Source organism: Ruditapes philippinarum, unplaced genomic scaffold (genome assembly GCF_026571515.1).
Source record: "Ruditapes philippinarum isolate M1 unplaced genomic scaffold, ASM2657151v2 ctg5133_1_1_1_1, whole genome shotgun sequence".
NCBI classification, from domain to species: Eukaryota; Metazoa; Mollusca; class Bivalvia; order Venerida; family Veneridae; genus Ruditapes; species Ruditapes philippinarum.
Genome location: NW_026851853.1, coordinates 1,168 through 12,779, shown reverse-complemented (window position 1 = coordinate 12,779; position 11,612 = coordinate 1,168). Strand labels below are relative to the sequence as shown.

Genomic DNA, 11,612 nt, shown 5'->3' with positions numbered 1-11,612 from the left:
TATGTTGACAGGTAGGCACTTTAACCACTAGGCTACTTCTCCCCTAACAGGAGATATAAAAAAAAAATTCTTTTTCATATTTGTAAATTACTTCCTTTCAAACTATCAAATGAAAAGTAATTTTTGGTATATATTGTTAGCAAAAAAGAAGATTTATATAAAATTACTAGGAGATCAAAATTTGCAACATTATTTTCAACTCTGTGTTGTCTACAATATCACCTTGACAATATCCAGTGACAAACAAATACTTCACAGGTGAAATACTATCTAAATTCATAGTTCCGAAAAAAATTTAATCATAGCAAAAATTGCATCAACAAATATTCTAATTAGGTGGAGTGTTAGTTATATAAAAAAATATATCAGATAGAGTATCTGGCATTTTATTTTATTTTCCTAATACATGAATATATGTAAAAGTATATACAAACATTTTATTTTCAGTGTTTTCTTTTTTTTCCCCTGAAAATAGTTCTTCGTTTAAATTTTAAAGAGACTTCAACTTTCTGGTACTTGAAATTCAATTCAGTTTAACATTACTTTATAGTTTATATGTAAACTTGTTTTTAATTTGAAAAAGTGTACACCCTTCATTATACTACATTTGAGCCGCGTCACGACAAAACCAACATTATGCGTTTGTGACCAGCATGGATCCAGTTTCTCTACTTTTTATAGGGTTTGTAAGCGAACAGCATGGATCCTGATCAGACTGCACAGATGCGCAGGCTGGTCTGGATCCATGCTGGTCGCAAATACACTATGTTAGTTTTGTCATGACGCGACTATTTATTAATTGATGTAAAATTAGTAAAATACATGAAATATCTATAAAAACATGCAAGACAAAAAAAGTTAAATATGATTTATTCCATTTGAAATATACATGTAAAAGAAGAAAAAAATTTGTTACTGTAAAGTCAATTTTAAAATTTGACAGCACAGAGAGTAAAAAATAATATATATCAAATAAAAATCTCATTCCCTCGAAAGAAACCAATGCATTAGAAGAATAAAGTTCTAGATAAATTTGTTTTCTTCTATTGTCTGTAAATTAGATTTATCTCTTTCTATCACAAGGAATTTGATATGTATTCCAGTACAGCATTCAATTACACATCACCATTTGGCTGGACTCTTGGAATAACTCTGGCTGTAAGCTGAAATGGAGAAAGGGAGCATATAAAATATTATCATACAGATATTTATCCCTTTATCTGCAAATGATGTATTTCAACAAACTCCCTACAAGGGTTACTTCCCTTTATCCACAAATGATGTATTTCAACAAACTCCTTGCGGGGGTTAACTTCCTGGATGAGTACAATAGCTACTTGATTTACTAACACTTTAAATTTCTTTTTCTTTCATCTAATTCATTAGTCTTAATGTACAAAAGGGTGAAAAATAGAGTAAAATGATGAAATAAAAAAATGTAGCATAACTGGTGCAAAAAACCTTGGTTTTTCAGGTTTTTCAACCAAGATTTATCTCCCTTTAACAACAAAAATGCTGAGTTTGGTTGGAATTTAAGTGATTTCAGTACCAAAGAAAGTGAAATAAAGCTAACTGTATAAGAGTATAGTAAACCGCACAAATGTCTCCATTCACTCGTAAGGTAATATACAAGCATATTCTTTTATACTTTCATACATTTTATTTTCAAAATGTAAACAGTAGCAGATATATAGCTTTATTCACTTTTAGAGTTACAAAAACCAAATCTGAATTTATCACTTATAACTGGTACAAAAGGGAAAAACTTATGCCCAAGAAGTTGCCTACAACTCGAGTACTGACAATAATGAAATAATTACCCCTAAGAGGTTTCTCGGTATGTATCCTTGAGTTTGCTTCTCATCGTTTCTCGCCCACCACCATTCCTTTTCACACTCATCCCCTTTCTTCAAAATTGTAAATTTTTCTCCAATATTCAGGTCAAGTTCATCCGTATTCTCTTTTGCGTAGTCAAACACTGCGTACACAGCACCGTTGTTCATAATGCCAAGTTTTTCTTGAATGCCTGTTAGATAAAAAGAATGTTTTTATTTTCTAAATGTAAGGACAGGGATAGTATTGAAAATGTTCTTGGATAATAGTTAGTGATGACACCCTTTTACTGCCTTGATTGTAAAATGGCAACTGATAAAAAGTATACGCCAAGTTTTGTAAAGGCTCCAGAATAAAAGCAATTCCAGAGTTTATATTGTATATTAAATGTGGCAGGTTTACAAAATCACTACAACTGAATAGATCCTTTTCTGTTGATGTTTGTTGTTGTTGTTTTTTGTTGTTTTATTTTTTTGTAATTATCAACAAACCAATATAAAATCTAAATCTTTATAGATCTTTGTCAACTTGATTCACCTTTAGTACCAACATAAACTCTTTCCTGATCTATTTTTAAATTACATGTACTGAAAATTACAATTCAACAGATGGATTTTTGAAAGGGGAAGGGACATTTTTCAACTATGTTTGTTGTACACATTAATAATATATATGATAATTATTTATATTGTATTGTAATTGAATCTTGAATGACAACTGAAAGTTCAAAGAATGACCAAGTATAGCAAGCTTTACTATAACTGCCAATTTTCCATCTGCCAGAACAAGTCAATTATCCTAAATGATATGCTTTTATACAACAACAAATGTCCAAAAAAAAAAGTTTAAAAAACTTGAAAAAAATAAATCATGTACTGTATATACCAACAATATATTGTTTCTATGAGCAAGATGTAGCTTTTATGTTTACATTCCAACATCAAAGGGGCATATAAACAGAGTAACTTTTGATTTAATGCCAATATTTCCAAGAAATTGTCATTGAATTATACTGTAATACCGGTAATATCATGATTCTGTGGCCGTTATTTCATTTAACATTCCAAGTTCAAATTATATACATTTGTAATAATATATACATTTCATGAGAAACTCAAAAGGAAAGGCAACAGAAATAAGTAATTGTCAACAGTAAAGAATAATTAAAGTCAAATGTGAACAGGTAGCATGAAAATGATACATTTGATATTTCAAATATAAATAAATTTCTAGAGAGAAAATTTAGACAGATTTTAATATTGAAATCTTTCTGAAGCAATAAATCAAACCTATCTATATATTATGACATATAAATCCAGTTGCAAATGCATGTATCAGTATACATTAATGACAAACCAATTTTGTTCATAAGATAGAGATTTGAATATTTACAAAGTATAATATAAATGTAGCACTTGCTGGGTATGGAAAGGTAAGGCCTGGTAATGAAGATAGGCTAGCTAAAGGATGGCCAATTATTCATAAGATCGGAAAATATTTTCAGAATATATATTTTTTTCAAAAATCAGCATTTTCACATTAAATCTTCCCTCACTGGATTCATATAGAGTGTGTAATGATTCTTCTTAAAAATACAAGTTAAACTGCTTGAAAAGTCATCAATATGAAATGTGGAAATATATATTACACCCAACCATAAACTGGTGTATTATGTTACAACTATGCTATGAGTAGGTTTGACAAACAAGACAACCTGAATTTTGGATGAAACAATTGTAATTCTTATATGCATGGGCTGGAGGTATAGCAAAAAAAATAATTTGAGCCGCGTCACGACAAAACCAAAGTAATGTGTTTGCGACCAGCATGGATCCAGACCAACCTGCGCAGTCTGAGCAGGATCCATGCTGTTCGCTTACAAACTCTATTACAAGTAGAGAAACTGATAGTGAACAGCATGGATCCTGATCAGACTGAGCAGGCTGGTCTGGATCCATGCTGGTCGCAAACCCACTATGTTTGTTTTGTCATGTCGTGGCTCATTTGTTGTTGTTGTTGTTATATTCTTACAATATATATGACATAAGACCAGAATTCACATTAAGCCACCAACATGATACTTACTGTATAAATATTCAGAACAACCGTCATAGCCGTCCTCGTCTTCCTCGCATTTCTCAGCGGCAGTCTCATGGTCGCTGATCGTTGTCGCAAATATACATGCACCATGTTCCACCAGGAACTTTACCATCGGCAGATTGTTACACGAGGCAGCACAATGAAGTGGTGTCCTGTTACAATAAAACAATCAATTACTGTGAATTCATTTAATGCTTGGGCATGAAATTTCGTGGTTTTGTTACAAAAAAAACATTTCTGTCAGCTCTTAAATTCATGGACTGTTTATTTTTCCAAAAGGTAAAATGTAAATGTGATGCAAAATAATCTTACAGCAGATGAAATGAAATTTCACTGGATTTTAAATTCATGGACAAACCTATCCACGGCCACGAAAATTAGTTCCCCATGAATAATAATAATTTTGCAGTATTGCCGCCATTTTATATAAGAGCGTCCTTCCCTACTGAAGCCTATCATGATTAGTCTTGGCCACTAGTATAGAGCCAGACCAGCCAGTACATCCGCACAATTTGTCCAAGTTAACACTACTGACCAACTTAACCATAATTTTCATACTGATATCCCCAAAATTGATAATGACCAGTTCCAAACCTGCAAGTCGGAAAAGTCCATTTAAGAAATTCAACAGGTTAGAGGTCAGATGCCAATTATCACTATACAGATGATACCAACTCTGCTGATGCTTTATTATGGGTTTTATAGATTTACACCTCTTGAAGATAATTGACACCTATTGTTATCAAAAAAGGCTTTCCATAACATAACAAAATATTTAAACATGTTAAAACTTGTACTAACCATCCATCACTATCTGGTGAATTGACGTCACATCCAAACTCTACTAGGAATGTCACAATTTCATAATGTCCTGCACAGATGGCATTGTGTAGAGCTGTGATACCCTCATCGTTTGAAGCACTCACATTGTCAACCTGATATATACAGAAAAACATCAGTTTGTTTTGAATACAGCTATATTTTATACAAGAGAAATAAAACGAATTTTAATATTTTTATATTTACTTTTTCAATAAACATGTACATTTATACCTGTAAAAACAATGGAAAAAAATACAGTAATAACTTATGATAAGCTTATTGAAAATATTAATTTCTAATAATGAGTTATGTACAGTACAGGGTGTGATATTGAAAATATCTCACTGATATATTAGTGTATCACACTGATCAGAGTAAGATTAATACCAATTATAATCTAGATTAGACACAAGCAAAAAGATCAATATAAAATTTCTAAAAAAGTCAACATCAAAAATGGAAAATTCAAACTGATTTGAGTACAGTAGTTTATTATAAATTTCTTTTACTTATCAATTGATAAAAGTCTTGATTGCAAATTTGTATCTGAATTTTGGGGTTGATTTCATTTTTGCTTTTTTGGCACCATTTAATCAGTGTATTGTCACCTTAGTGCAGTAACGGGTTATATTATATAATAGGAGTTACTATATTATATAGATCTACATTGAATCTTACTTTTAAAAGATGTTGCAGTACATTCAAATCTATACCCACTGTATACCCACTGAATAAAAAGAATCAATTATAAACCTTCATCATTAAATACAGTGCATTTAAATATCACTGGTTTTTCACCCTTTTTTTTTTGTTCCATGTAAATAAAACTCTGCACATTTTGTGAAATTGTACACCATAATGGAACTATTGTACAGAATGTCATAACAATATATTAGGAAAACAAATCTAATGTTCATATATCGTGTAACAGATTCATTTGAACAGTTCTTACTTTCCATGAAATATTTTTTGCATTGTGGTATATCAAATTTTGTGGTATATCAAATTTAAGTATCATTTTGTACTAGAAACATTTGTCATGAAAGAAAAAAAGAGTGGTGTCTATAATTCCCCAAGTTTACTTTAAAGGCAGGTTATGCCTTAGAAACGATTGAATTTTTCCTTCATTAGAAAGGGCAAGCATGAATTTTCATAATGTTTAAATAATGATTTTAGACATGTTAGATGCTTTTTACCTTGTACTGAATGTGAACTAATTTGTATTGAAAGTGGCAAAATGTAAATCAAAGTAGTATTTTGACTTCCATACAAAAAACTTAATTACTGTAACAATGTTAATACTAAGCCAAAAAGCAACAGAAGCAAAACATGGTTCAGGGAATTGGGCAATCAATAACTTTTTGGAAATTTTTAATTTGGCACCAAAACTAAAAAGCTTTTGAGAAATAAAAATATTAGCATATATGGGGCATAATGGGCCTTTATGAATTAATGATGAAAGAATACTAACCTGCACAGCACATCTCCGGACAAGGTCTAATTCTCCTTCTAGTGATGCATCTAGCAGCAAGGCTAATGGGTCGAAACTTACACGATTTGCATTCTTCTTAGAATTACTATTTTTCAAATTTGTCTTTTTCTTCACCTTTGGTTCATTTGATTTAACTTCTATTGTCACTGGTGAAGATTTAACATTATTAGCACTATCTTCTGTTTTAGTTTTATTTGTATCTTTAACATTATCAATAACTTCTACAATATTTCCTTTATTGTCTAAGAGCACTGTTTCAGGAATATGATCACTAAAAGTCGTTGCCTGAATTTCAACAGGTCCTTGTTTGTTCTCCAACAATATAAGTTGGTTTTCTTGTGCAGGTGGATTTTTATTTGCATTTGTATTAATTCCGTATTTATGTAATGCTTTACCAACCTCCTCATTGTCACTATCAGAATGTCTTCTACGAATGTTTTTAGGGGTGTTTGGCTTATAGCTAACTTTATCTGATGCAACGTCTGCATGAGGTGGAGTTGCGGGAAAATCGAAAGGATAGTTAGGAGGTCGTGACGGACTAGCAGGTGACGGAGTCGATCCTGCTGGCGAGCTAACACTCGATAACGGTGATAGAGAATCTTTCTCTTCGTCTTTTAATTTATCATTTAAATTATTTGATACAGTTTTCTGAGTTGGACTAACTTCATCCACACTACTACTTGCACTTAAATCTCTATGTAAACTCAGCACATTTTTCTGATATTTTTGTAAGGCTTCATTGTCTAACCTGCCGAGATATGTGTTTGCTATCACACTTTTAGATGCATATCTGTATGTTGGCACAGATCTCCCTGTAACTGCGCCAAGTGCTGAGGCATGGTTGAGATTGGAAAATCCCCCTGAGTTGATATTAGCACCTTGGGTTTTAGACCCATCTTGTGAAGTCTGAGCTATAAGTCCCGTAAATTTTTGTATACCCTTAGAAACAGACATATTCGTTTGTTCTGAGTCACTTAAATTTTCAGGTGAGGCACTTGAACTATGCTGTGATCTTGAAACACTTGGAACTTGACCTGTATTAGCTTGCGTATTTTCTGGTCGGTTTCCGGATCTATTTGGAACTGGAGGTGGTGGTGTTTTATTTTGTGATAAATTCTCCTTCTGAGGACCTTTATTAGCAAGCTGGACATCTTGTGGATGTCCTTTGGAGTTAGTTGGTACTACCTGTGGCTTACTTGGAGGAAGAGGCCCTTCACGTTGATGATATGGTGGTAACAGTTTTGAATTTGCACTATTTGCGCTCTCAACTGAACCTGGTGAACTTTGACCACTACCAGACTGCCTAATCTCATCTTGGAGATCATAGTTGTTTTGTTCATTGGGTACCGTACTTATCCCTCTGTTTGGTAAAATTGATGAACTATAAGTGCTTCCATAAGGTTTAGGTGTAAAGTGTGATACCCCTGACCTAGCTGGAATACCACTTCCAAAACGAATATTTTGAGGTGCCAGGCTACTGGGTATTGATTGAGGGATTTGTAAAGAGCTAGGGGTTGGGTAAGCTTGGTATCCTTGATTAGGCTGAGGCTCACCCACTGGACTTTGTTTCGGAGAAGGAAGGCCATTTTGCATAGGTTTGTTGTTGCTGTCTACAGAAACGACCAATGGTATAGTATATTCCTCAGATTTATCAGGATCGTACTGCTTAGAATTATTAGAATTATAATTTACATTATTATTGTTTGTTTCCCTTTGTCGGTTCCCTTTCTCCGGGTACATGAACTTTGAACTTGGAGGCAGGGACTGGTATTTGGGATCCTTTTTCCCAAATCCCCCTGTATTGTTAGGCGGCTCTTGCACAAAAGGTTCGATAGCTGCAATGTTTGGGGGAGGTCTATTAATAACTTTATTGTTAAGATTTGTCTTATTCATGTGGTTTTTATTCTGTTCGGCCATTTCAGCATTTGTAGACCGTTTCTTCTTCAATCTCATCTGTAACTCATGAATTCTATTGTCCATCCGAGCCAATTCATCTTTTCTTTTTGCCAGCAGTTCACGATTCGAGGCCATCTTATTACTCTGATTTTCATTCAACTTGTTACGTATCTGAAAACGATTCAAATTTATTTCGTTTAAACAAGCTATTGATATGTATTTGTACTTGTGTGCACCATATTTCAATCATGCACTGAATAATATGAATATAATGTTTTGATTATTGGGGGAAAAAAATTGTGATTTATATAATGCTGCACTAAATGGAATGATTAATATGATGTATAAATGGCAAAATAACATGGAAGGAATGATCATTCACCATGTACGATATTAATTACCATGAAAACTGTTATGAAATATGACACACACACGTCATCCCTTGACTAGCATGTTATGAACCCAATGTATCATGTTATATTTAGCTTTGGTGATAGCTAATTGTTGAAGTTCATATTGATTTTCATGATGTATAAAACAGAACATTGACTTCTAGGTTTATATAACAGTAATCATACTCATGTATGTTCTAACAAATTGCTGACAGCTGTGTGTGATAACTATGAAGACGTTTTTTGTTATTGAGCACAAAATATCAGAGAAATACTCAAACTTCTGTAACATTTCTATGATTTCCCATAGGAATATATACATACTAGAAGTATACAAACATGTTTTAACATCCACATTTCATCAAGAAAATAACATCACACATTGATAATACTAAATTCACAGAACAACAATGTATCACTGAAGATGATATTTTTTTTTTAAATTACTGCTCTAGGTAAAAAGCTACATTGTAGCCTTTGCTCAAAAATTTAGAACCTTCCAACTATTCATTTTGAAGTGTTTTCAAGTTCAGCAGGGACTAGCTGATGGTAATGTGTTGATCTTTACATCTTTTAAATCTTTATATTTCTTAATTATCCTTTGACATATCTTTCTATTTTGACTGCCCCAAATGATCTATGTAAGAAATTCAAATTTTATGTTTTCAAGCTTTTTGACCTTCTTGGAGTTCCTTTAATATATAATAATTATAGACTGAACAGTTAAATTAAGACTTTGAAGTGTGATTATGATAAGGTACATACCATCAGTTCTTTTTTCAGTTTTTCCAGTTCAGCAAGGGCCGCAGGACTCTGAGTGTTGGTACTGGCCTTGACCCTGCCGCTACGAATCTCCTCCAGTTGCCGGGTCATTTCCTCCACCTTGGCCACAGCCATCGCCAACTCTTTCTCTTTTTCATTGAACAATGCTTTAATGGACTCCAGCTCATAATCTGTAAATATATAATGGTAATATCTGTCTACAGGAAATTCAGGCATATTTCATACTATCTGTTTAATCCACTTGCCCCTCAACGCTGTGGGTTTCGAATCACACCAAGGAGTTTGGATTCTTTCATGTGAGGAAGCTTAGATGATCTAGATAGTTTACAGAACGCCGGTGGTTCTACTCAGGTGGCTATTTGTGCCTGAAATAATGCACAGATGGCCATCTGAGGTCTTCCTCCACCAGTTCAGCTGGAATGTGGCCATAATTATGATTACTACTGTGTTGGCGATATGTTAAACCCAACCAAACCAAAAATATATATATTAAATAAATATAAAAAAAATTTAAATCTGTTATCAATAAAGCATTCCAAGAGAGTTTCAATTTAACTGAAATAAAGGTAAAAGTTCAATTTCAATTTTAACATAAAAGCATGTTTACTTAAGGTTTCTATACTTAGCTCCTGTATTTACCTTTCACAATTTCATAAGAAAAAATAAGAAACCAATCTAACAAAATTTGGCCTTAATATCTTTACTGTAAATATTATGAGGGAGAAAAAAAAAAAAATGTTGTTGGAAAGTGATTTCACAGGAACTATATAAAATAACCTTCAAATCATAATATCCGATTTTTACAATTTAGGAGAAATCATTCCCTCAATATAATATTTTTTCCAAATCATGTTTTAGCTTTACTTTGTAAAGTGGATATATTTCACAGTTTGAAGGAACTAGGAACTTAAAGATTACCTCCAAAACATAAGATCAGATTTTAACAACTGAATAAAAAAATAATCCCTCATTATACATGTAATATTTTTTCCAAATCATGTAATAGTTTTACTTGGTAAAGAGGATATATAGTTTATGGGTGTTTCCTTGTATGCACAATTTACTAAATGTTTAAAATATTACAGAATGACCTCTGCTGTCTATAGCCAAAATATATCATGTTTAAAATGACATGTTTACTGCTGTTTTCTCCCTTCTAACTCCATGTTTATCAAACATTAATCATAGTTTATGACATTATAAACATGTTTACAAGGTATAGGAAGGAATTTTCTATATTCAAGGAAGTTGGATAATAAACAATAAGTTTTGTTTTTTATATTCATTTCACAAGGAAGTTGTGATAATAACTTTTTTTTCATTAAACAAACAAGCCTGTCAACTTAAACTATCTTTAAGTGTGATCAAATTTGATTACAATCATACAATACAGGAAATTTTTTATTAAAAAAAAAACAACTTGTCAATCAAAATACATGTTGTATTGAAATACCTATAGCAATCAAAATTTTTATTACCGTTTTTTTGTGATTTTTTTTTAAATCATTTCATTTCTGATCTGAGTCCATTTTTTCATTTCTGAGTCCATTATTTGATTTCTGAGTCCATTATTTTATTTCTGAGTCCTTTATTTTATTTCTGAGCCCTTTATTTCATTGATGAGTCCATTATTTCATTTCTGAGTCCTATATATGATTGTGCCCTTTCTTTCGTTGACGAGTCCATTTTTTCATTTCTGAGTCCTATAAATGATTTCTGATCCAGAATTATTTTCATTTTTCAGTCCATTGTTTCATTTATGTGTCCCATATTTTATTTGTTAGCCAATTATTTCATTTTGGAATTCATTATTTCATTTCCTGTGTTCATTATTTCATTTTGGATTTCATAATTTTCATTTTCGAATCTGTTTTAGGAGGGTCATTTATTTAATTTTATTTTGTAATTCTACTTTCACCTGAATGTTTTCTTATTTGTCCATTTATCGACATTTGCCCACAAAAGTGACAGTATATCTGAGGAGGTCTGACTGAAACCACACTGACAGACAACAACAGAATACAACAGGCAACACAATACAACAGGCAACACAATATAACAAACAACATGATATAACAGGCAACACAACTTTGAGCAACACTGTGAGCAGGTAATTTTAGAAAAACAAACTCCTGGTGTTCATCCTAGATCAATCATACTTCAGCAAGATCAAACATTGAAGAATGGCAATCAAAAACTACCTTACAATCACATCTAATCTACTTAATCAATCACATTTTTACAGAAAATCAATCTGGGCAATTTTTACAACTCCTTACCAGTGTCTTTAGTTT

General features: G+C 32.2%; 1 protein-coding gene across 1 annotated transcript; it reads right to left on the bottom strand.

Moving 5' to 3' along the window:
- Nucleotides 1-396: 396 nt before the first annotated feature.
- Nucleotides 397-9,488, bottom strand: LOC132741425 (apoptosis-stimulating of p53 protein 1-like; the record flags this gene model as incomplete). Its single annotated transcript, XM_060729583.1, is given in 6 exon segments — nucleotides 397-1,163; nucleotides 1,821-2,026; nucleotides 3,919-4,085; nucleotides 4,735-4,868; nucleotides 6,227-8,314; nucleotides 9,301-9,488. Coding segments are annotated over 6 exon segments (2,831 nt in total), but the record flags the coding sequence as incomplete, so codon positions are not given.
- Nucleotides 9,489-11,612: the final 2,124 nt, after the last annotated feature.